The sequence below is a fragment of the Oryctolagus cuniculus genome, chromosome 17 (assembly GCF_964237555.1).
Source record: "Oryctolagus cuniculus chromosome 17, mOryCun1.1, whole genome shotgun sequence".
Classification (NCBI taxonomy): domain Eukaryota; kingdom Metazoa; phylum Chordata; class Mammalia; order Lagomorpha; family Leporidae; genus Oryctolagus; species Oryctolagus cuniculus.
The window spans coordinates 63,474,179-63,501,097 of record NC_091448.1 but is presented as its reverse complement, the minus strand read 5'-3'; the positions used below and the strand labels follow the sequence as shown (position 1 = coordinate 63,501,097).

General features: G+C 41.8%; 1 protein-coding gene and 1 long non-coding RNA gene across 11 annotated transcripts in view; one reads left to right on the top strand and one right to left on the bottom strand.

Annotated features, from left to right (window-relative positions):
• LOC138846282 (cytoplasmic polyadenylation element-binding protein 3-like) overlaps positions 1 to 26,919 on the top strand; it is a 135,768-nt gene that overhangs the window by 36,859 nt on the left and 71,990 nt on the right. For 8 of the 10 annotated variants that reach the window (XM_070061655.1, XM_070061659.1, XM_070061652.1 and 5 more), the window contains exon 2: positions 12,742 to 13,751. In XM_070061655.1, the coding sequence (XP_069917756.1) occupies positions 12,753 to 13,751 (999 nt within the window). In that variant the 5' untranslated portion in view covers positions 12,742 to 12,752. Of the gene's footprint in view, positions 1 to 9,866; positions 10,004 to 12,412; positions 12,527 to 12,741; positions 13,752 to 26,919 lie in introns of those variants that run through there. The other 2 variants (XM_070061653.1, XM_070061654.1) reach the window with 2 other exon arrangements.
• LOC138846291 (uncharacterized) lies at positions 9,895 to 12,274 on the bottom strand. The gene is made up of 2 exons (XR_011383756.1): positions 11,862 to 12,274; positions 9,895 to 9,935 (listed from the first exon to the last, which is right to left on the bottom strand). It is a non-coding gene; the product is annotated as an uncharacterized lncRNA (long non-coding RNA).

Genomic DNA, 26,919 nt, shown 5'->3' with positions numbered 1-26,919 from the left:
TTTTTTTTTTAACCACTGTGGAGTATACCATGAAGTACCTATCCCGTAATTTCTTTATCCAATCTTCAGTTGTTGGGAATTTGGGTTGATTCTATATCTTAGCTATTGTGAACTGAGCTGCAATAAACATGGGGATACAGATAACTTTTCCAGATGCTGATTTCATTTCCCTTGGGTAAATTCCCAGGAGTGGGATGGCTGAGTCCTATGGTAGGACTATATACTCAGATTTCTGAAGTATCTACAAACTGGCTTCCATAGTGGTTTTACCAGTTTGCATTCCCACCAACAGTGGATTAGGGCATCTTTCCCCCACATCCTCACCAGCATTTGTTGTTTGTTGATTTCTGTATGAAAGCCATTCTATCAAATAAATCTTAAAGGGGCTGGCACTGTGGCGCAGTAGGTTAATCCTCTGCCTGCGGCACCGGCATCCCATATGGGCACCGGTTCTAGTCCTGGCTGCTCTTCTTCCAATCCAGCTCTCTGCTATGGCCTGGGAAAGCAGTAGGAGATAACTGCCATAGTTCAGGTGCAGTACTATACTGGTTCTGAATGAAGAGGAAGGGATGTGATACAGAAATTTAGGAGACAGAATGAACATGTTTTAGTGACCAATTAGAGTTGTCCCTCAAGATGAAGGGAATTCCAGATTCCTAACTTGAGTGACTAGATGGATGGTGGTGTCATTCAAGGAGATAAGGGAACTGAGAATAAAGATGCAAGTGTATTTATGAGGAAAGATCCGTAGCTCCTCAGGAAATTGTTTAGTAGTGGTTTGTAGATGAGCAGAAAGGTTTGATCTGGAAATCTAGGAAGTGGTGAACTGTATAAATATACATACCATTGTCTAGAGAGAATCTAGAATCTGTAGGATTAGGAGCATCCTGGGGTATGTTGTATTGAGCAGGCAGGAGATTAAGAAGAAACACTTGGCTAATCCTCTGCCTGCGGCGCCGGCACCCCGGATTCTAGTCCCGGTCGGGGCACCGGATTCTGTCCTGGTTGCTCCTCTTCCAGTCCAGCTCTCTGCTGTGGCCTAGGAAGGCAGTGGAGGATGGCCCAAGTGCTTGGGCCCTGCACCCGCATGGGAGACCAGGAGGAGATACCTGGCTCGTGGCTTCAGATCCTGGGAGCCCTTTGAGGGTTGAACCAATGGAAAAAGGAAGACCTTTCTCTCTCTCTCTCACTAACTCTGCCTGTCAAAAAAAAAAAAAAAAAAAAAGAAAGAAAAAAAAAAGAAAGAAAGAAAGAAAGAAAGAAAGAAACTGAGATAAGTGAAAATCTGGACGAACACTATATTAAAAGAAAAAGGAGCCGGCACCGCGGCTCACTAGGCTAATCCTCCACCTTGCGGCGCCGGCACACTGGGTTCTAGTCCCGGTCGGGGCGCTGGATTCTGTCCCGGTTGCCCGTCTTCCAGGCCAGCTCTCTGCTGTGGCCAGGGAGTGCAGTGGAGGATGGCCCAGGTGCTTGGGCCCTGCACCTCATGGGAGACCAGGAGAAGTACCTGGCTCCTGCCATCGGATCAGCGCGGTGCGGCGGCCATTGGAGGGTGAACCAATGGCAAAGGAAGACCTTTCTCTCTGTCTCTCTCTCTCACTGTCCACTCTGCCTGTCAAAAAAAAAAAAAAAAAAAAAAAAAAAAAGAAAGAAAAAGAAAAAGGAATGATGTTGTACTGGTTTTATACTGCTGTATAATCATTGCAAACTTAGTGGTCTAAAGCAACACTCACTTATTAATTATAGTCCCATAGGTGCAACATGGCTGGGTTTTTTGTTCAGGGTATTGGTACAGGTAGAAATCAAGGTGGTTGCCAGGCCGTTCTTGTCTGGAGGCTCTTGCGAAGAACCTTGCTTTTAGCTGCTGTTTGTTGTATGATTGCAGTTGTAGGATTGAGATTCCTGTTAGCTTCTAGCGGGAAATTTGGGGCGGGGGTGAGGGAAGGTACATCTGAGAATTATTTTTACCATGAATGTTTTATGAAGAAAGAGTAAGTAAAATAATATCTAGAAGTGTCAGTTGGTCATTGATAGCTTTAGTAAGTTCAGTAACTTTTAGTGGGATGGTTAGGGTAGAAGCCAGACTGTAGTAACTTTGGGAGGGGTGTGCCATCAGCTGGAGGGAGTAGAGCTAGATTTACAGCTTTCTTTTAAGCAGCCTGTCTGGAATGGGAGGAAGACAATAGGGAATAATTATAAAAACTTGAGTCTGTAGAAAGAATGGGCTCAAGACCACAGATGAAGGAATTAATTGTGGACCTGTAGGGGGATGCAGCTTCCTCTGAGAGAGGAGGACAAGAAATGTGAGTGGAGTATAAGAAGTCTAAGTTTGTAAGCGAGAGTTTGTTGGTGGGTAACTGAAGGCATTACAGCCCAATAGCCTCAGTTTTCTTTTATAAGTTACAAACAAGGTCAATAAAAAGGGAGTTGAAGTTAAAATTGATTATTTGTAGGGTAGAAGGCCCTTCCTCAAATTGTTGATTGAATTAATGGACCCAAGACCAAGGGGCAGAGAGGCCAAAATCATAAAGAATCCCCGGTATTCTTGCTCCAAACTATGTCTGGTTCACCTGGCTCCAATTTTTCATTCTTCCGTTCTCAAAATTAGTCTGATGTAGTATTGCTAACAAGTCCTCACTCTGAGGATATGAACTTTCAGCTTGTAAGTTGCCTTAACTTTTTTTTCAAAGATTTATTTATCTATTTGAAAGTCAGAGTTACACAGAGAGAGAAGGAGAGGCAGAGAAAGAGAGAAAGAGAGAGAGAGGTCTTCCATCCGCTGGTTCACTCTCCAGATGGCCCCAATGGCTGGAGCTGCACTGATCCAAAGCCAGGAGCCAAGAGCTTCTTCCAGGTTTTCCCACACAGGTGCAGGGGCCCAAGGACTTGGGCCATCTTCTACTGCTTTTCCAGGCCATAGCAGAGAGTTGGATTGGAAGTGGAGCAGCCTGGACTCTAACTGACGCCCATATGAGATGCCGGCACTGCAGGCAGCAGCTTTCCCCACCACGTCACAACGCCAGCCCCAGCCACAAGTTGCCTTTGCTTTGAACAATCGTAAAAGCTTTCTTCTATAGCTGGAGTGTATCTTGTTTACCATTTTCAACCCAAATTATTTTAATTTTCCCCCATACACTGAGCGCTTTAAAAATTTTTTTTAATTGATTTGAGAGACAAAGTGAGCGAGTGAGAGCAATGAGACACACACACACACACACACACACACGGAGACAGCATGCATGCAAGAGAGCACTCCTGTCTGCTAGTTCACTCTCCAAATGCTCACAGCGGCCTGCACTTCACCAGGCTAAAGCCAGGAGTCAGGAACTCAATGCAGGTCTCTCACATGGGTGGCAAGGACCCAATTACTTGAGCCATTACTCTTGCCTTTCAGAGTCAGCATTAGCTGGAAGCTAGAATCAGGAGCTGGAGCTGGGAATTGAACCTACTGAGAACTGAACTCAGATATTCTGATGTGGGAAGTAGACATCCTAAAATGTCTACATTGGGCCAAATGCCTACTCCATAGCTGTGAGCTCTTTGGAGTCAAGAATTTTGGCTTTTTTTTTTTTTTTTTTTTTGACAGGCAGAGTGGACAGTGAGAGAGAGAGACAGAGAGAAAGGTCTTCCTTTGCCGTTGGTTCACCCTCTAATGGCCACCGCGGCCAGCGTGCTGCAGTCGGCGCACCACGCTGATCCGAAGGCAGGAGCCAGGTACTTCTCCTGGTCTCCCATGGGGTGCAGGGCCCAAGCACTTGGGCCATCCTCCATTGTACTCCCTGGCCACAGCAGAGAGCTGGCCTGGAAGAGGGGCAACCAGGACAGAATCCGGTGCCCCTACCGGGACTAGAACCCGGTGTGCCAGCGCTGCTAGGTGGAGGATTAGCCTATTGAGCCGCGGCGCCGGCTAAGAATTTTAGCTTTTCAAACCTTTTTTATGATTGGTGCCTCTTCAAACCTTTTTTATATTCATATATTATATGTGCCTCTAACACAATATTGGCACATAGGGAGTTCCCAGTTTATTTTTCTGGCTTACATGATCAAGACTTGAGCCTCCCCTTCCTATTTGGCCAGATTGTGCTATGTTTTTTGTCTTTACAGGAGATAGTTAACCTTTACAAATACATCATGTATTCTTGTAAACTATGGAAGTATAACATATATGCAGAAAAGTACATAAATAATAACCAGTTTTCTGAATTTTCAAAGTGAACAAATCTGTTTAACAACATCCTTGAAGTCTCCTTTTATGTTCCTACCAATCATTATTTCCTTGCAAAGGTAACCACTGGGCTGATTTTGTATCCATAATTTAGTTTTATTAGAACTTTATTTAAATGGAATCATATCCTATGCTTTGTGTCAGGCTTCTGTTGCTCCGCAATGTCATCATGCAATTCATTATGTTCTGTAAAGTTATCTTTGCATTGATTTTCATTATATGAATCCACTACAAGTTTACATATCCATTTTGTTGTAGTCGGATATTTGGGCCTTTTTCAGGTTTGAGCTACTATGAATAATGCTGCTTTGAACATATCTTTGGTTATATGTTTGCATTCTATAAAAAGGTGATAGTTGCTGAATTGTTGGTGCATAAGTTATATGAATGTTTAGCTTTTTTTTTTAAACAGATTTATTTATTTACATAAAAGACAAAGTGACAGAGAGGGAGGGACAGAGAAAGAGAGATATCGTCCATCTGCATGTTAACTCCCTAAATGCCTTTAAGAGCCAGGGATGGACCAGGCCGAAGCCAGGAACCGGGAATTCCATCAAGGTCTCCCTCTTGGGTGGCAGGAACATAATTACTAGGCTTTCAGCTGCTGCTTTCCCAGGTGATTAGCAGGAAGCTTGACTGGAAGCAGAGCAGCTAGAACTCCAATACGGGATGCTGGAGTTGTAGGCGACAGCTTAACAGGCTGCACAACACTGGCACCAGTGTTTAACTTTAATAAATACTGCTAAATGATTTTGCAGTATAGTTATATAGTGAGACCAAATTATACTCCCACCAGCAATATTTGAGAACAAGTTGCTTGACATTCTTATTAATGTTTGGTGTTGTCTGCCTTTTCCAATTTTAGCTATTCAGGGTTCATTTTGTCTTTGATGATTAGAGAGGTAGAGTACTCTTTCCTATTCCTTTGTGTCTATTTGAATATCTTTTCGTCTTGCCCATGTATCTTTGGGATGTCTACTGTTATTGATTTTTGACCTGCTCCGTTTCCGACCTGGGCCGGTTCACCCCTCCTTAGGCAACCTGGTGGTCCCCCGCTCCCGGGAGGTCACCATATTGATGCCGAACTTAGTGGGGACACCCGATCGGCATAGCGCACGACAGCCCAGAACTCCTGGACTCAAGCAATCCTCTGGCCTCAGCCTCCTGAGTAGCTGGGACTACAGGCGCGCGCCACCGCGCCCGGCTACTGTTATTGATTTTTAATAGTCCTTTGTATGTTCTGGTTACAAGACTTTTGTTGAAACAAAAAAACATGTCGCATATATTTTCTCTCATTCTGTGTATTACCACTCTAATCTTTTGTTAAACTGACAATCTTAGATTGGTTTGTTAAAATTTTCCTTTACTGTGTTGTTTTTGTAACCCATTTAAGAAATTGTTGCTTACCCTAGTTTCATGCAGATACTTTCCTGGGGTTTATTTTAAAGGTTTCATTGATTGCCTTTTGCATTTAAACTTAGACTCCATTTGGAATTGATCTTTTAAATTTTTATTTATTTACTTATTTATTTGAGAGGCAGAGAGCAATCCCATCCATTGGTTCATTCCGCTATGGCCACAATAGCTGGAACTGGGTGGGCTAAAACAGAGTTGGAAGCTCAATCCAGATCTTCCAGATCTTCCACATGGGTGAGCTGGACCCAATTACAGCTGCCTCCCAGTTCTGAAATAGCAGGAAGCTGCATTCATTTGCTGGGTCAGGGATGAACTCTACTCTGATATGTGACATGAGTATCACTGATGTCTTAACCACTAGGCTAAACCCTCAGTCCTGGAATTATTTTTATGTGTAGTGTTGTAAAGGTAAAGGTTTGGTCTTTTTTTTTCCATATGGATATTCAGTTGACTCTAATACTCTTTATTGAAAACACCATTCTTTCACCACTGCAATGATAACATTTTCATAATTCTTGTGACCATATATATGTGGATTTGTTTCTTGACTTAAATTTTGTTCCACTTGTTCATTTGCTTATTCTATTTGCTTATTGTGCCAGTAACTACAGTTAATTGCTGTGACTTCATAATAGATGTTGATATCTGATAGTATAAGTCCTCTAATTTTTTTTTCTTTATACCTATATTACCGTGGCATTCTTGGCCTTTTGCATATGAATATAATTTTAATTTAGTAAATATGTACTGAATACCTGTTTATTATGTGGTTGGCACAGTGATGGGTTGTGGGAATATAGTCTTCCATGAGATAGGTGTGGTCCTTTCTTTTCAGTTGAGAAAGCACTTAGAGAGGATGTGTTGAGAAAAGGTCCCAGGAAGGGGCCCCAAGGAACTCAATATTTAAAGTCAGCACAGAAATGTAAGAAAACCTAAATGTAAGAAACCGAAGAAAGGAGAGCATGAAGGATGCAAAGAGGGAACGGTGTGTTCAGAAAGTATGACCAGTGATGTCAATGTTGCTGCAAGGTCAAACAAGATAGACTGATAAAACATTCCACTCAACTTAGGTCAATGTTTATTGTGACCTGGGAGAAGCAATGTCTGTGGAGGGGTAGGGTGTGTGTCTTTATTAGATTGTAAACTCTTAGATGAGAACAAAGTTCCCTGCTCAACTAGTGCTTAATGAATGTTATTTCATTATGGTAATCAAATGATCTCTCTACTACTGAACGTTGTAAGGGCCAAAATGGTTTTCTATTTACCACTCTTCTTCATATCCATTTTGCAGCTGATGGAAAAGTAATTGCTCTTCTAAATGAAGTATAATGTAATCCTTCTTTTTTTTTTTAACTTTTATTTATTTATTTATTTTTTGACAGGCAGAGTGGACAGTGAGAGAGAGAGACAGAGAGAAAGGTCTTCCTTTGCCATTGGTTCACCCTCCAATGGCCGCCGCGGCCGGTGCGCTGTGGCCGGCGCACCGCGCTGATCCGATGGCAGGAGCCAGGAGCCAGGTGCTTTTCCTGGTCTCCCATGGGGTGCAGGGCCCAAGCACCTGGGCCATCCTCCACTGCACTCCCTGGCCACAGCAGAGAGCTGGCCTGGAAGAGGGGCAACCAGGACAGAATCTGGCGCCCCGACCGGGACTAGAACCCGGTGTGCTGGCGCCGCTAGGCGGAGGATTAGCCTAGTGAGCCAAGGCGCTGGCCAATGTAATCCTTCTTTAACCCTTGGTTGTTTTAGATAGTCAAAAACCATTATTTATTGATTCATCCATTTGTCCATTTATTCAGCAAGCATATATGGAGTAATCACTAATTTCTTCTTTTTTTTGACAGGCAGAGTTAGAGAGAGAGAGAGAGAGACAGAGAGAAAGGTCTTCCTTCTGTTGGTTCACCCCCAAATGGCTGCAACGGCAGGCGCGCTGTGCCTATCTGAATTCTGGAGCCAGGTGCTTCTCCTGGTCTCCCATGCGGGTGCAGGGCCCAAGGACTTGGGCCATCCTCCACTGCCTTTCTGGGCCACAGCAGAGGGCTGGACTGGAAGAGGAGCAACTGGGACAGGACTGGCACCCCAACCCGGACTAGAACCCGGGGTGCCGGCGCTGCAGGCGGAGGATTAGTCTATGGAGCCGCGGCGCCAGCCCTCACCAATTTCTTAGACTTGTATCACCATGCTAGAGATAGAAGTAAGGAAGGGAAAGAAAAAAAGAAGTCTGGGAAGATATATTTGACCCATGGATATCTCTGTGAGTTAACTCTGAAAACTCTGTTGTTATAACCTTTAATGAGTACTCAAAAGGGAATTATGGTTATACTCCATAACCTAAAACCAAGGTTTTAGAAAGTGCTTCCTTTTTGGTTAAATTAAAACAGAATTTCAGTACAGAAGGGCTTTGTACTTGTTGAGGGTCCTCCTATAACTTGTTTTTGCTTGATATGTTTATACTTTGGTATGTATGTATTTGCTTCTTAGATTTGAGTGCTCATTTTAGGAATGAAGGAGCAGAGATTAGTAAATTTGTAAATACAACAAAAATACCATTAAGTATGGGCAGTGCTAATTATTTGTTATCATTTATCAAGGGTTGTAGCCAACATTTATCTTTTTCCATTGTGTGAAGTGTAGTAGAGCCGCAGTTGGGATTAGGTAGATAAATAAGTGCCCAGGTAAACCATTTCAAGCACATCTGAATAACTTAAAATTTTCTAGTGATAAAATCTTGACATATTAATTTGAAGTACCTTAAAAATTTGTTTTTTGAATCTGTAAGGATTGTATGAAGCAAGTTTACGATTTTTTAACTTAGGGTACTGAAAATGTAGATGTTTGGTAGGTTAGCAGAGTCTTCAGGAAGATTAACCTTGAGTTGATCCTTGAAGACTCTGAAATACAAATGGTGAGAAGTGGAACTTTCTTTAGGAGGATAAGGGAAGAGAAAAAATAGGGAATGTAAGCTAAAGTCACAGTAGGAATAAGCAAGCATTTGGTTATTTTACAAGAGCTTTTGGCAGATTCATTCAAAGTGATTCTTTTCTTAAATTGTTGGTTTGGGTTTTTTCCTTTGAAATAACTAGAAACAAAGACTACTAAATGCTGCCAATTAGTGGTCTCTGGCAATAGTTCAGTTCTAATTGGTGAAGAAGGGAAATAGAAAATTCAGAGAATTTAAATGATGTTTAACATTTTCTATTCCAAGTTCAATCAGCATAGTCATCAACTGACATTTACTCTGAACCCCTTGGTGAATGGCACGGAACCAAATCCCATAAGGAATATTCTCTTTTGCCTACGTGAGCAAACTGGTTCTTGAACTATTGCTCTCAGAAGCTATAGATAATAACAGTTGATGTTAACATGTTGTGATTCCAGCCTTGGAATCATGATGTTAAAACAGGAAAAACTGTACACACACACACACAAAACAGAAAAGCAGTATCTATTTTTTGTCTTGAATGAAGAAGTCACCATCCAACACAGTGAAACACTAAACATACACATTTTAAAAAATATCTGAGCAACTATTATTTTAGAATAAAAATTTAGTTTTATTTGATGAATCATTGCATGATTAATGCAAAGTAAACTTTCATTTTGATTAGTATCAGTAAGGTGAGTTGATTAGAGCATATCAGATTTAAAATGTTATACTCACTTCTATCAAAAATTCCAAAACAAGTCTTGATGGATGAGATATAAAAAATGTTTGACTAAAGCAGATATAAAAAATGTGTGACTAAAACTTGTTTTTATCTGACCTCCAAGATTAAGAACATATTTGATATTACAGTATTTTTCATTCTATATTAAAAGTGTTGCTTTTACATGTGGTCAGATTAAGTTTTTATTGTTCCCATCTAGTTGCCCCTCCCTTGCTCTACCTCTCCACCCGAGTCTCTTTCTCTTTACTTGGGTTCCTATTGCTGGCTATCCAGTCAGTACCATTTTAATACCATTTAAGGTAGCTCTGCTGGATATACTCTGAATTCCGAGTCTAGTTTCTCTTTTAACCTGGATTCCTAAATCAAATTGACAAACGGGTTTTCTGTCCCCCCTTTCATTTCATCAACTTGTGATTTAGATCGGTTAGGAAGATATAATGTAACCGAGAACAATCTCTTCCCCGTAGAATCTGTAGTTGCGAGGCTTCCTCCTTTCCTGGCTGAACGTGCTGAAGTCAGGCAGAGTACCTCGTGAAAGACTTCAGCCCCCACAGTTCCCTGTGTGCGCATGCCCTCTCTTCCTACAGTTGTCAAAGTGCTTTTGCCAGAGCGGTCACATAATCAACCTGAAAGAAGAAAATAAATACTGTACACTTTTTAATTTGATCGATCCTTAAAAACTGGACACACAAAGGTAATTGCTAGTAAGAATTTGTTACTTGAAATTGGGTTATTGCATGCAAAAAAAGATCTATTGTGTGTGTGGTGGGGGGAGGGGAAGGAGATATCTATTTCTCAGACTTTGCTGTAAATAAGCAAAAAGAGAGAAAAGAAAAAAACCGAAAAAACAAACTACTTACTTAGGCAGTTATTGAGAGACATTGAATATTAACTTTATATTCTATTTTAATTCACTGCTTAGCTTTTTGCTTAAAATGTTCTTATTTATTAAAGGTAGGTCTTGACCTTGACAGAGTGAATTTTATGCACAAAGTGAAATTTATATCTTTAAAGAGTGTTGAGAAGAAAAATGGGTGCTCCTGGTATAACAGTTTAAAAATTCAACAAATATGTTAATATTAATTATAGCTATTATAAAATATTCTGAGTCCAGGTTACTTTTTTGCTGTAGTACAGCATTAATTTGTCCACCAAGAGCATGTAGTTTAAACTGAAAGCATTAATAAAAAGCATTGATACCAGCAACCGGAAAAGCTGGGTGATATTAAAATTATAATCAAATGCATATTTCAGCCATGATGATAGGGCTGTTGTAAAGACAATTTAGTTTACTGGCAATGACTCAAATCCTAGATTATAATGGTTTGCTGCAGCACTATTTAAACCAAGTATGAAAATGTCTCTTTCTATGACCATCTTCTTTGGCAGCAATATAACTTTGTGCTGTTTGAATCCAAGCTTTGCTTGCCTCTTTGTGTTGTGTTCTAAAATACTGATCAAAGCCATTGTTTTAGACCAAGTGAGCTAAGGCACATAAAAGCAATCTTTAGTAGGTTTTATTGGTAGTGTGTGGCAATTTTTGATGTGTATATTGGGGGTGGGCATTTTTTCTCCGGGGGTGGGGGCGGGTGGGGAGAAAGCAGGGGGATGAGGAGATGAAGAGTAGAAAAGAGAGTAAGGTAGCTGTGAAACATTTCCTCGAGCCTACTATTTAGTGTATGAAACTTTGAAATGAAAGATATCAGCCATTTTAATGGTAGTCTTTAATAAAATAGTAGAACTACTTTTAATCCCATTTATTGGTCTGACATTATTTGCTTAGTAGTTAAGAGCAGTAATACCTCCATTCTCCAATATTTATTTTACAATAGTTATTTTTATGAGGATGTGCAAAAGCAAAGCTTCTGTGTGTATCTGAATACCCTTTCACAAGTGTTCTAAGAATGACGCTTTTCTGAGTTAATTAAGTGCATTAAATATATTAATAACTTTGTTGCAATTATACTGAATCATCATCTAAAAATAATTGTACGTTGGGTCATATGCTCCTTCAACACTTCAAAATATTTGTTTTCAGGGTCTCAGCACTGTAATATTAATATATTTAAAACAACATGTTCTAAGGGACAAGCTAACTTAATGCTAACTACATATATGGAAATCTCCTGGTTTTGAATGATTACTGTTTTCTTCCTTGAATAAGGAAATAGGCTATAAGGCAACAGTGAATATAGCCCTTCTATGTAAAATGGAAAATACCATACACTCCTTAAATCACTAAATGAAGCATTGATGGCGATGCACTATAATTACTATGTATGGAATTTGGGACTTTATATTCCTCTATTTATAACACTTTTGCTAGCATATGGTAATTCCGGGTCTTCAAACCATAGTCTTTCACTGCTAATACTAGTGATAAGGGAATGGATTCTAAATTTGCCAAAGTCTTGTGACCAAGGCAGAATACAAAAATGAAAATCTGGCAACCCCCGAATTAACTTGACTGTCTGCATAAATCTGAGGGATTGTTAAAAAGCCCCACCCCCACCCTGTTTCACGGTCTCTCCTCTCCTCCCTCTCTCTCTCACCTCAAATCCAACCAGAAGCATTTCTCCACTCTGCAGAGAAATTCTCAGGCTCCTGTTGAGACCTGAAGCACTGAGATGCCAAGAAATCTCTTGTGCAGCAGAATTGGAGACAAGGAAATTGGAGAATAAGTGGAAAAACCGTAATCCTTAGAGTATCAAGACGCAAGCACTTCCAAACGTTTCAGCAGGTTTTTACGTCCTTAAAAACGGTGGTTTTCAAATGTCTTCTAACAAAATGGAGTAGCTGCAGCTACTGAGAAGCCAGAGAATGATTGTGCAGCTGAGTCCTCCTAACAAATGCCAAGGATTTCCTCCCTCGTGGCTCACGGCAGCTAAATGAAACAATTATAAACGCAAGGAGGCAGCTTGCTAATCAAGAGGGATAAGGCTGCTGTTTTTTTAGAGCTGGGGAAGGGGAAAGAAAGGGTTGTGCGTGCGGTGTCTTTTTAACCTTGCTGAAGGACGCAGCAGTATTTATTGACGTATGCAAATAACTGGGGGAGGGTGGTGCTTGGGAAAAAACAGGAACCAGAATCAGTTTCTCATTGCAGGGTGAACACTCTGAGTTCCGGTGAAGGGAAAAGAGACGTGGCGAAATTGCTGTCTTTCTGTCTTATAAGCACATCTCTCACTCACACAGAAAAGGAACCGAGACATCAGAAAGGGTGAAGACGCTCACAGTATTTTTAGAGACTTTGCGCAAGCCCCCACCCCCCTCCCCAGCCCGACCTGTTCTTCTAAATGGGAGATTATGGATTTGCATTGCAATTGGCTAGTAGCGGCAGCACTGGATTTTCGCAAGTAAAACACCCACCCGCTTCAGCGAGGGGCCTTAATGATCACTTTGACAATAACGCATCTCTCTTTTTTCCCATTTCAGCTGCGCAAACCATGCAGGATGATTTACTGATGGACAAAAGCAAAACCCAGCCCCAGCCCCAGCAGCAGCGGCAGCAGCAGCAGCCCCAGCCCGAGCCCAGCGCAGCCGAAGCCGCGTCCACGCCCCTCTCCTCAGAGACCCCCAAGCCGGAGGACAGCAGCGCAGTGCCGGCCCTGAGTCCTGCCGCGGCCCCGCAGGCCCCGAACGGCCCGGACAAGATGCAGATGGAATCGCCGCTCCTGCCGGGCTTGAGTTTCCATCAGCCGCCTCAGCAGCCACCGCCGCCGCCTCAGGAGCCCACGGCGCCGGGAGCGTCGCTGTCGCCGTCCTTCGGCAGTACTTGGTCCACGGGCACCACGAACGCGGTGGAGGACAGCTTCTTCCAGGGGATCACCCCAGTCAACGGGACCATGCTCTTCCAGAACTTCCCGCACCATGTCAACCCAGTCTTCGGAGGCACCTTCTCCCAGCAGATCGGCCTGGCGCAGACCCAGCACCACCAGCAGCCGCCACCGCCTGCACCGCAGCCCACGCAGGCGGCGCAACCCCCGCAGGCGCAGCCCCCACAGCAGCGCCGGTCGCCGGCCAGCCCCAGCCAGGCGCCCTATGCGCAGAGGAGCGCCGCCGCGGCGTATGGCCACCAGCCCATCATGACCAGCAAGCCGTCCTCGTCCTCGGCCGCCGCTGCCGCCGCCGCTGCCGCCGCCGCCTCGTCGGCCTCGTCCAGCTGGAACACGCACCAAAGCGTGAACGCCGCCTGGAGTGCACCGTCCAACCCGTGGGGCGGCCTGCAGGCCGGCCGGGACCCTCGCCGGGCGGTTGGCGTGGGCGTGGGCGTGGGCGTCGGGGTGCCTTCCCCGCTCAACCCCATATCACCGCTCAAAAAGCCCTTCTCCAGCAATGTGATCGCACCGCCCAAGTTCCCTCGCGCGGCCCCACTCACCTCCAAGTCCTGGATGGAGGATAACGCTTTCCGGACCGATAATGGTAACAATCTGTTGCCATTTCAGGTAATACCCGGGTGCACCTGCCCACACCTTCCTCTCACCCTGCCTCTTTTGCCCCTTCTTCCCTGCATTTTAATCGTCCACCTGTTTTTGTTCTTTAAGAAGGGCAGCAGCACCCAGCTCCCCAGCCTTTTGCCAGTGCCTCCAGTTCACTGGGGCAGTTGCACTCGGCAAGATGAGGTTGGGAGAAAATTGTGACTGCTTGAGGAATCCTATTTATGCACCTTGTTAGGGTAGAATAGGGCCTCTTTGGGCTTATTTAGTCCTTCACCGTGCCTGCGCCTGGTATTTTGACCTTCTTTGACAAGTAAAGCTGCAAGTGTATGGCAGAGTGCCTACATAGTCCCAGGATGAGTAGGCTTAGATTCCTATCATTTTAAGTAGCTACACATTTCAGGTTATGCAATCCAGGCTCGGGATGCCGCCTGAAAGCCGTCCACACCCAAACCGCCCTGGCCTCACTGTTAAAGAGGTTAACAGCCTTTGAGTGGTGCTATTTCAGACAGTTGCATATGCTCAATTAAACTAACGTGAACACATGTGTTTATGTCTCACCAAGGTGCTGGAATCATTAATAACAATCGGCATATTGCTCCTGCCGGGAAAATTATAAGTGTGAGATTCCAATAAACACCCAGAGCGCTGTAAATGATCGAGGTGGAAGAATAGAAATCCTAGGGCAGCTCTTCCCATGTTACCTAGAAAAAGGATTTAGAAATTGTTCGGCTTTTTTTTTTTTTTTTTTCCAGAGGAAAGAGACAATAGGACACGACCTTCAGAGCCATATTGCAATGGAGTCTATTTGCTAGCTAGCACTGAAATATTTAAAGCTGCAGTGTCCTTCACCAGTTGGATTATTTAAGAAGACAATACAGATCAATTACACCATTTGAAACTAGGCAAAGTGAAAGTCTTGCAACTTTAATGAAAAATGAGTCTTGTGTCTTGGTGTTAAATGCCAGTGAAAAACCCAGGAAGTGCTTCAGACAAAAAGATTAAATGGAGAATGCCCTTCTTTCTGTTCTTGTTTTCTGATCCAGTCCACAGCCACAGCAGCTGGCAGTGTTCTGGACATCCTGGGTTGGAAAGTGGTGGTGAGGATATGTATTCACCGGGTGGGGGGGCGGCTTTTGCTCTCCAGCAAACACTCATCCTTCTTTTACAAATTGATGTGGCTGTAAGCTTTAAGGCTCAGTTAAAAAACAAAGAGAAAGGAAGGAACGCGGAAGGCTCCAGACAAGACCCAATTTGGGTGGTCAGGAAAACCCAATGGAAATCCTTTGAGTGTTGCAGGAAGATGGCGGAACTGACAATTTGACAGAGGCAATTTAAAGTGTCAGGTGTAATTGGAACCTTCATTTTGTTGCTCTTTACATTTCAGATGTTTGTGATGGCTGCCATCCATTAAGGAGGGCCTGGAGTTATTGAGAAGAACTTGACTCTAGATTAGAACAGGAATTATCATTCTGGATAGTCCAAGGGAGCCAAGGAATCTTTAAGTTGTGTGTTTGAGAGTTTTTAATGAGAGGATCTTGGTAAATTTTCACAAGGGCCCTTCAGATATGGGAAAATTTAATATTAAGGAAAATATCTTCCCATTTTCTCAAGTTTATTTTGATAAAATAAGGAGACATCGCAAGATGATTCGTTTGATAGAGAAAAGAAGAAATCTGCTTTCTGGAATTTATGTGCCTGCTTTTGGAAGGGGTAGGGCAGTTAGGAGAGGCCCTCTTTTTCTAACATCCCTGTTTTTATTCTGACAGTTCCTACCCACATCCAGACTTAGACGGATAACCTAAAATCGTATAAGGAGGTTTGGAGCTTGGGAACTGATAGTGTGGACAGACCTAATTACCTTTTTCTAGGAGCTGAGTCTGAATACACAAGCCTTTGATTAACTGGCTCCCAAAATGGAGATTGGGAGAGATTAAAATTCACAAAATTTCACCAGGCCCTATACTGACTAGTGTGGGTGATTGCCAGTTATTTCTCAGCAAGCTATTGACCAGTGGTGCTAATAAGAGCCAAATGGACTACATTGGATTTGATCTCTTTGTATCCTTGGTGGTGCTACTGAGTAGGCAAAAATGGCCAAAAGATTTATATGAGAAGATATTTGATTGAAAAAAATGAGCATTATTTATTTAACTTCTGGAAGAATTACATACACATGCACGTTATGTCTCAATTCTTTTTCTTTGTTAAAATGGAAAGATAGAGTTTTGCAGGACTGTTAGAACCAGAGAACTAATTTGGCTTGGAATATTATGAGACTTCATTGCAATTTGTGTTGATAGCTACATCAGGTATACTTAAAAAACAAAAGCAGAACATCTTGCATCTTGTGTATAGATTTTTTTCTTTGTGCATTTATTTAAATAATTTTTCTAAAAATGAGAAAATAGCAAGTAGTGTTGTTGACTTTTTAAAATTTCATTTATTTTTGAAAATATATTTTTCTTTAGGTTGAAGAGTTTATTTAATAGAACACCAACTTATCAACTCTGATCTACCCTAATGTGCCTTAATATTTTTTAAAATATTTTTTAAAAAATCCATGCATCTACCCCAGTACTTCCTAATTTTCTTTTACCAATGCCTACCAACACAATAAGTTTTTTGAACTTTGCTTAATGTGGTTTATATTGTAAAAGCAATAACTATTTGAATGTGGTTTTCCAAAGTACATGTGCTTCCTTATTCTAATAAAGTTGATTTGCTCTCCTGGGTTGGAGTGGCTGTTCCCTCTGGGATTACTTACATCTAAAAGCCACTTCATTTCTATAAATAAGGCCACTGAGGTCCACGAACTTCTTTGCTCCACATGAGTTCAAATGTGAAACTTCATATGAAGTCTGTAGCATAGTGTCTGGTCTGAAGTAAAGTGTCCTGTAACTGTTAGGTTACCCTTATTATTCTAATAGTGACCAAAGGCTCTGCATTATCTAATCTAAGTATGGGTTACTGATTTTTCATGCAGTGCAACTTGGATATTCCCAAACTTGTATGTAATGTCACTAGTATTTTTCTGTACACTCAGGATTGTGCATGTACTGCAGTGCAACCTAAATATTCGCGAACTTCAATGTAATGCCATTTGTTCATTTTCCCCCTCTGATAGTACCCTCAGGATCCCAGCCTCTGGTCATTGTAATGACATGGTAATCCAACATTTACTATGGGGTAGGCCCTGTGCTAGGCATTTTGAATGTGGTGTTTCACTGGAACTCCTTTGAAGTAGAGGACTATTACTATCCTCATATACTAACAAAGAAATCGAAGGTCAGTGCATTTACACACAACTAGTAACTGGCAAAGGTGGGATTTGAACTGAGGCAATTTGCCTCCAAAGCTGATGGCTCCTACCCCCTTGGCTTTAGTGCCTCTATGACATCAGTTAATAGTGCAGTATAGATGCAGAAGAATCTATGAGATATCCTGGCAATAGTGCTTTAAAAGAATTTTGTATTTGCAGAAATAGAGGAAGAAAAATATCGTGACCATGGATACACCACCAATAAGATTGAACAGTTGACAATATTTTCCCTATTGATTTATTTAAACTATCTAATTTTGAATATTGCATTTTTTGGAAAAAATTCAGATTCTGCTTTGTCTTCATCTTTGCTTTGTCACTCTCTTATTCTTCCATCCCAAGTTAGCAGTTATAGAAAATTTTATGTTTTCTGATGTAAGTCTAGTTAAATATAATTTAGTGTTAATTTTGCTAGTGGATTATCAATAACAGAAGAAGAAATTACTTAATTTGTGAGAATATAAATGATATTAAGAAATAAATATGCCTACTCTTTAAATTTTAGGAAACACCAATGTTTTTCAACTAACTTTTATTTTTTAAAAGAAACCTGCATTTTCAGGAAGTAATATAAAATTTCTAGTTTATACATTTTTTTAAAGATTTATTTGAAAGAGTTACAGAGAGAGGGAGGGGAGGAGGGAGAGAGAGAGAGAAAGAGAGAGAGGTCCTCTGTCCACTGCTTCGTTCCCCAGATGGCCACAACGGGCCAGAGCTGAGTCGATCCGAAGTCAGGAGCCAGGAGCTTCTTCCGGGTTTCACACTTGGGTGCAGGGGCCCAAGGATCTGGGACATCTTCTGCTGCTCTCCCAGGCCATAGCAGAGAGCTATGAGAAGCAGCCAGGACTAGAACTGGTGCTCATATGGTATGCTGGCACTGCAGACCAGAGCTTTAACCCACTCTGCCACAGTGCCAGCCCTGAATGTTTTTGAATAAGGATGGTGTGACCTATATTTAAAACTGAAGTTTCCTCTCTAGTTGCTTTCTTAACTACTGGTCTAATGCAAAACCACTTAAGGCCCACCCAACCCCACAAACTGTTTCAGAACCTATTATGGCATGATTGATGTGAATGCCAGCCAAGCCACATTATCTATATTCTATTTAAAAGAGGAATTGGTTAGGAAATACTGGGTTTTCTATGCTACTGAAAACATTAATTTAATAATTTAGACTGTATTCTTCAAATTTGCATGTTGAAAAATGGTTAGCTTTATATAAACTCTTAACAACCTTGCAGTCAGTTGTTGCAGAAATACAATCTTGGACATGTAATATTTTTAAGTATCCTCTGAGAAAGATACAATATTCTCCTTGCATACCTTTTTCCATTAGTTAGCTCCATTAGTTAGCCTATTTCACTGTCTTTCAAGGGCTGCACAAATCATAATGATTATTCAGTTGAAACTGGTTGTCAGTGCTCTGATGATTTTTCAACTGTTTTGATCAGCACGTATCAAAAGATTTGGCCTAACAAAGTAAACAACTGCGATATAAAAAATTTGATTAAGCCATGTGGATTTTACAGAGGAAAGAATTAGATGGAAGGGAACATACGGTAATGAACAACCCATGAATCTTGGAATGAGGAAGACACTAGTCAAAGCCTTAGCTCTGTCATTGGTATTCAGAGTCAAATCCCTTCTCCAGGGATTCTTTTTCCTAGTCTGCAAAAATGGAGGGGAGGTGGTGGCAGTGAGTGTGCAGCATGAATGCCTGGCTTTTGGGATTGCTTTATGAAACAGTGTGTACAGAGTGTTCTGAAAATTAGATACTGTTATAGGAATACTGTTATGGCTCTTGGATGACTGCCAAACATCAGAGTGAGAGTTTAATAGAGGAAATACTGTTGATATTCAGTAGTCCAGATTTAAATGCTCGCTGATGACATCTGGAAGTAGAGAGGGGTTAGAAAGATGTGTCCAGCATGAGTGGAAGAGCACTGAAAGGCACTTTGTGTTATTGACTGCATATTCTAGAAAGAGAGGCTGCTCTGAGGGCTTAGGAGTATAGACTTGTGTCACAGGAATGGTGTAGATTTGTGGCGATCTGTATCTGCTTATGGCTCATTCAGGTTTAAGAGTTTTCCTTGCTCTGTGAACATTTTAATTGCTGATAGGAGAAATGCTTAACCTCTTAAATTTCCCAACTGCTACAAGTGTAGGTTTTGGTAGTTCTGGAGATCCTAAGGCTCTTATTTGAAGGTCCTTAACACCACTTCCCTGGAGGCCATAACTGGCTCTCTGAAGGGGCCAGTGTGGTTGTCAGACATGTAGCCCCAGATTTGGATCTTGAGAGTTGAGATAATGGAGCCCCGACTTCAGAGGGGCTCTCCTGGGAAGGTTGCATGCTTGCAGTAGTAGCCTCACAAGGTATTTTGTATGGCTGACCCTTATACCTTGTGGACAGCTCGTTCTGTGTAGGCTCAGATGCCCTTCCATCTGCTAAACTTCAGTTCTGCTGCATTTAGCTTTGGTACCCTTTAGTGTTCTTTACAGGCACTGGGCATATAAATTTCTTAGTGTGAAACTATTCTAATATTTACATTTTGACTAAACTTAAAATAGAAAAGTACTAGTGAATTAAAATACTGCAATAACTTAGCATGTTGGAATAAAGCCTACTCTTTTCTCCCCAGAAGCACTATTACATAATTCTCAGAAATAATAAATGTTATGACATAAATCTTTGTTGGTAGGCCGCAGAGGAGATATACAGAAATGGGCACCAAACTGCCTTTATATCATTTGATCACAGAAGTTATATGCACAAAGAGAGGAAACATTGTGTACTGATTATGTATGCATAGGCTATTGTACAGCCAAATAGCTTCATTCCTCAAACATTCAAATTCATTTCAAGGCCAAGATCAAATAGAACAGGAGAAAAAGTAACTTTCTTTGGTAACTCAATGCAACCAATTAAAGGATCAGTGCTACCAAGTCCAGAAGACCTAGAAATGCCTAACAGTAGGGGTGTTCATTAAATGGAAATTTAAACCGAAGTTCCAGTTCTATCTTTTAATTCAAGAGTATAGTATATTTAACATTTTTCAAGACAGGTTTTCTGTTCTGATATTTCTCTTCCAGGCAACCATAGAATATGGTAATATAGGTGAATGTATTTAATGTCATAACTGATATCTTCAGTTCGTAAAAATATATTATCTGTGCTATCATGTTTTATGGAGACCCCATAGTTTCTGGGTTGTAACTTTGTGTATATAGGCCAAGAAATAAGCAGGGTTCTTCTCTGATACCAAAGGTTTATGGCAGCTAGTAGATGAGACCTCTAGCTCTCATCTTATCAGTTAAATTTTTGGTACCTTTTCATTGTCTACAAACTCATCCTTTAAAAAAAATTTTTTTAAATGTATTTGAAAGGCAGAGCCGGATGGGGAAGAAAGAGAGATTTCATCTGCGGTTTATTCCCCCAGTGCCCACAATTGCCTAACCTGGGCCAGGAACCTGCAAGCCTGGAACTCAGTTTGGGTCTCCCGTGTAGGTAGTGGGGACCCAACTACTTGAGCCATCATCTACTGACTCTCAGGGTGTGCAATAGCAGGAAGCTGGAATTGAAAGAAGAGCTGAGACTTGAACTCAAGCACTCCAATATGGGGTGCAGGCGTTACAAGCCATGTCCTAGCTACTGAGTCAGGTTCCCACCCCCCAACTCATTCTTTTAGAGTTAATTTACCCTTTCATGATAACCTGGTTTGTTTCTGACTTCTCAAGTCGTTATTCACAATACAACTGACCAGAATGACCAGAATTGTCAGGGTAACTCTGACAATAACACTTAGGGATATTAAGGAGAGCATGGACATTTAGCCTAGTAGTTAAAATGTCTGAGTCCTAAATTGGGACTTGGGTTCAATTCCTGGCTCTAGCTCTCAACTCCAGCTTCTTGCCAATGCAGACCCTGGGAGGCAGCAAGAGTGGCTCAGGTAATTGGGTTCCTACTACCCACTGGGAAGAACTGGATTGTGTTTGCAGATCCTGGCTTTTGGCCCCAGTCTTACCTTGGTCATTGTAGGTGCTTAGGGAGTGAACCAGCGGGTGAGAACATTTCTTGCCTCTTTTTGTCTCAAAAAATTTTTTAATTTATTTATTTGAAAGAGTTATACTGAGAGCAGAGGGAGAGAGAGAGAGAGATCTTCTGTCTGCTGGTTTACTCCATAGATGGCTGCAACAGTCGGGGTTGGTTGGGCCAGGCCAAAGCTAGGAGCCAGGAGCTTCCTCTAGGCCTCTCTTGTGGGTAACAGGGGCCCAGACTTGGGCCATCTGCTGCTGCTTTTCCGAGGCCATTAGAGGGAGCTGAATCAGAAGTGGAGCAGCCTAAACATGAACTGGCCCCCATATGGGATACCAGCATTGCAGGTGGCAGCTTTATCTGCTATACCACAATGCTTGCCCCTAAATGTATTTTTTAAAAGAAGTATTCAGGAGTGAATTTCCTGACTAGTAGGCTAATAAAGAGCAGGTTATAGTAGTCCCATTCAGCCGTTCGTTCACTCATTCTAGGCAGGTGGGATTGGAAAGCAGAGATGTAAAGGGCAACAGATTTTCTGTCTGAAATATTAAGGGGACAGGTGTTTTGTCCAGCAGTTAAGATGCCCACATTCCATACAGCAGTGCCTGGGTTCAAATCGTAGCTTCACTGCCAATTCCAGCTTCACCCTAAATGTGCCACCTTGGGAGGCAGCAAGTGATGGCTCATGTAATTGGGTACCTGCCACTGTGTGGGAAACCTGGATTGAGTTCCAGGCTTTTTGCCTTGACCTGCCTGAGCCTCAGCTGTTGCAGGCATCTGGGGAAGTGAATCAGCTGATGGGAGCTCTTTATGTCTGAACTGCAAATAAATAATTTTGTTAAAAAACAAAGATGTAGTAAGATCAGAGAACTGATTGGGGATGAAAGTATTTCAGAGGAAATATCTTCTGACAATCTACCTCCCTGTTCAAACTCCAAGAATCCTAGTTTTTAGGTTCCAGGTAAGTAGCAGTTAAAGGAGGCAAGAGGTAAATGTACCAAGAAGCACCTCTCTTTTGCAATCCAAGGTAGAAATTCTCCTTTTCTGTTTTGGACTAGAGAAATAGAACCTAGACCTGAGGAGGATTAAAAGTAGAGAAGACTAGTAAAGTTCATAGATTATGGAGCAAGGCAGAGATAACTTTTGCATCAATTATCAAGTCTGTTCTTGTGTTTGCCTTTAATTTTATGAATAGACTATTCAACTCTGCCAAATTGCTTAAAATAGTTGTAAACAATAGTGGAATTCTAATGTTAGTAAAACAGTTAAAGAAGGATAGCCTAAGTACTGTTTTGTTAGCTGTGTAACTATTACAGAATTCTCTGATCAAAAACATAGCATTCACGTAGTTAAGTTTCTTTGACTGGAAATTATAATCCATGTACTATAGCTTTTGGTTAGTATTGTACTTTAATGTCCTTCTCTAAATAGATGATGGTAATACAAAGAGGAGGACCAGAATGCCAAGTATTGCCTCACCTTTTTCACACAAATTACCTTATTTAGGGCCAGCACCGTGGCTTACTTGGCTAATCCTCTGCCTGTGGCACTGGCATCCCATATGGGCGCCGGGTTCTAGTCCTGGTTGCCCCTCTTCCAGTCCAGCTCTCTGCTGTGGCCCAGGAGGGCAATGGAGGATGGGATGGCCCAAGTGTTTGGGCCCCTGCACCCGCATGGGAGACCAGGAAGAAGCACCTGGCTCCTGGCTTCGGATCTGTGCTGCGCCAGCCGTAGCGGCCATTTGGGGGGGTGAACCAACGGAAGGAAGACCTTTCTCTCTGTCTCTCTTTCTCACTGTCTATCTGTCAAAAAAAATTTAAAAAAATTAAAAAAAAAATTACCTTATTTAATCCTTACATGTTCTTGTGAGTTAAGGGTTATTATTCTAATTGAGATCCAGAGAATACTTGATTTGCCTAACTAGTAAACTCACAGAGCAGGAATGGAAACCTGGGTGTTTTTGACTCTACCTTCTGTTGTTTCATTCTACAGCTACTGCTTACCTCCAATCTTGTCATATGTCATCTTCAGTATGCCTTTGGTGTTGTACTCTTCCCTCAGATCTTCCCTGCCTCCCCTCATCCCTCATTGTCTTTATAGCATTTCCCTCCCTGCCATGGGCCAGTTTATTTTTGTTTCTGCACAATAGAACATGGGCTTCCCAAGGGCAAGGATTCTTCTGCTTGCCCCACAAGGGCAAGTATCCACAGAGGTTGTGACAGTACCTAGGATTTTATAGGACATGGCAAATATTTATTGAGTATAGTATAGTAATTATTTACATTTATGAAATATTAAGCATTTGTTGATCATTTGCATGTTACCAGCAGTGTAAGAGTAACTTAACTTTATGAATAGGTAACTGGCCTCTACCAGGAGTCAGGCAATAGGGATTAAAGATGAGCCATGTCCCATCCTCAGACAACTCCTTGGCAAGCATGTATTAAACTATAAGATGATAAAGTCTGAAACAGACTGTGATATGTCTTACAGAGAAAGCTTATTTTATTTTAATCAGGGGGCAAATGATTAAGTTTGTGTGATTGAGAAGGTTCTAGGAAAGTTTTCATAGTTTTAAGATATTTTCAAAGTTTTTTAATTTTTAGAGTAATATGGTGATATTTTAGAAAGTTCATGGAAAATTTAATTTTAAAGATAGTTATTTTGGTGCAAAAAATCTGAAATACATATTTAAAGGATCTTCAAAAAGTTCATGGGAAAATGCATATCATAAAAATTTTGCATGGATTATAAAACCTCTGTGCACCAAAATGAACACATCTTTTAATTCCATTTTTCAACAAATGTTTTGAAATACCCATATACATGTTCACTGTTTAAAATGTCAGTGGAAAACAGTGAAAAATTGCACTTAATTCTGTTACCCATAGATGAGTATGCTTCATGTTTTGCTGTATTTTCTGCAAATTAGTTCTTTTATGTATCTGTACAATATTTGTTACATAGTAAGAATCATTCTATATGCCCAATTTTATGGCTTTATTTAGCATTTCATGTCATTAAATTTAAAACATTTTTGGTGGTTACATGATACTTCATCATAAAAATCCCTTATAACTTACTAAAATATTTCCATGTTAGGAGGATTCAGATTGTTCTCAGCTTTTTTATTTGTGTTTTTTTTTTTTTTTAATTTTTTGACAGGCAGAGTGGACAGTGAGAGAGAGAGACAGAGAGAAAGGACTTCCTTTGCCGTTGGTTCACCCTCCAATGGCCGCCGTGGCCGGCGCGCTGCGGCTGGCGCACCGCACTGATCCAATGGCAGGAGCCAGGAGCCAGGTGCTTTTCCTGGTCTCCCATGGGGTGCAGGGCCCAAGCACCTGGGCCATCCTCCACTGCACTCCCGGGCCACAGCAGAGAGCTGGCCTGGAAGAGGGGCAACCGGGACAGAATCCGGCGCCCCAACCGGGACTAGAACCCAGTGTGCCGGCGCCGCTAGGCGGAGGATTAGCCTAGTGAGCCGCGGCGCCGGCTTGTTTGTGGTTTTTGTGTTCAGTTTTTTGTTTATTCACTTCTTACGTTTGAAATACTCTTCCATGACATCTTTGGTGAAAAGGGCCCCTACCAACTGGGCATGCACAGGCTCATCACAGTTGGATGCAGGCACATGAAGATGGGCTTGACACTTGTCTAAAGCTTTGGCAGCTTTATGAATTTAATGTGCGAAGCCATCATCATCCCCCTGTAAAGCAAGGTTGCCATTCCTTACACCTCTAGGCAATGCCTTTCTCAGTCATGGTGGTGGGTAATGGGTGAGCCAGATCTCAAATATACCTGAGCCTCTGTTGGGCTCAATGGTGATAAAGTGTTTTCAGTTTTTCAACTATGAAAGGTAATGCTGTCATAAACATCTTTTGACATCTTAATATTTCCTTTAGAGCTGAGTGGGCAAAGTTCCATAAACAAACCATGGAATGGGATTGGAGTTGTAGTAAAGAAGGTTCTTTTAAGCAGAGGGTGCACAGGCAGGAAACAGTATGGTGTGCTGAGAGAACAGAAGGTAAGAATAGAAAGAGGAGTGAAGCACCTGTGAGATGAAACTGGTGAAATATGTAAGGTCAGCACACAGGGGGAATTCTAGCATACTGTGTCTCCTGCCTTCTTGAGTAGGTACATTGAGAGATTTTTAAGCTGAGAAATTTTTAAGCTGTCATAAGGCTTTTAAGTTGATGAGTGAAGCAACCAGTTATTTTGGAAAGATTGTTAGGAGATAGAGATTGTCAGAAACCAAACACAGCCAGGAAACCAGTTGACATGTGAGGACCTAAATTGAAAGGAAGGAACAGCCTTGAGAAATAATTAGGAAGCTAACTGGAATAACTTGATGATTACTTGCTTGCAGGGAATAAAAGAGAGGGAGGAGTTTAGAATGACTCCTAGGTTTTTGGTTGAAGCAGCTGGGGAAACTGATCTAGAAGTGAAAATGCTTAATAATGACAAGTTGGATTTGCCATTCATGACTCAAAAACCAGGGTTTTACAGTGGAGGAATTCAGAAAGAGAGACTATATGTTTGAACAAATGATTTGACATGTCTTATCTACCCGTGATTTTGTGTAGTTCTTACTGTGTGGGAAGGAAAACCTTATTAGGATAGATTACTTCGTGGATGACACTCACTGCATCTGAGAGAAGAAATAACTAAACCATTTTTTTTTAATAAAATTTTCTTTTTTAAAAAAGATTTATTTATTTATTTGAAAGGCAGAGTTACAGAGCGGCAGAGAGAGAGATTGATCGATCGATCCTCCATCCGATTGTTCACTCCCCAAATGGCCACAGTGGCCAGAGCTGTGCTGATCCAAAGCCAGGAGCCTGGAGCTTCTTCTGGGTCTCCCACACGGGTGCAGAAGCCAAGGACTTGGGCCATCTTTCACTGATTTCCCAGGCCACAGTAGAGAGCTGGATCGGAAGTAAAGCAGCTGGGACCCGAACTGGCGTCCATATGGGATGCAGGCCCTGCAGGCGGCAGCTTTACTCACTAAGCCTTGGCACCAGCCACAAAATAGCTACCATTCTAAGTCAAAAACTTTTTCTGATTCCAGCCTGATTTTCTTTTTATCGTATCCTGAGAATTAGAGCGTGCATTAGGTGATTAGTCATTTTGTTTGTGGGTTGTAGCCTGGTATTACAAAGAACTATAAAGAATTCCTAACCAGTCAATCATATGGGCGGGTCCTGGGCAATAACTTAAATGAAACTCAGTATCCTTTATTATTTAAGTTTAATAAACTCACTGAGAGGTCAGTGGATGGTATTAGCTGGTCTGAGCTATCGTTAATGAGATCTTAGCAATGTTGAGATTAGACCTTATGCAGTTTGTTTCTGCTGCACTAATACAAGGCTGACGGGTGATGATGAAATGTTTTGAAGCCTGGGATCCACAGAGCCACAGGTTGATGAACTTTGTGGGGGATATGGGGTAAAAGTACAGAAGTCACCAGAACTACATGTTGTATGTTCATTTGTATTTTTAAGTAAAGAGGTGGGCTGTACCATTCATTAAATTTCCCTAGGAGTTCATAACTCAAAAATGGTTAAGAACCACAGGTACAGAATAAAATCACTGTTAAATGGCACCCAATAAGCCTTTAAAAGTTTAATTTATTTGAAAGGCAGAGGAAGAGATAGCTTTCTTCCTCTGGTTCACTTTCCAAATGGCTCCAATAGCTGAGGCTAGTCTAGGCCAAAGCCAAGAGCCAGAAACTCCATCCAGATCTCAGACTCAAACCGGCACTCTGATATGGAATGTTGGCATTGCAAATGGTGACTTAAGCTGTTGTGCCATGATGCCACCCCCCC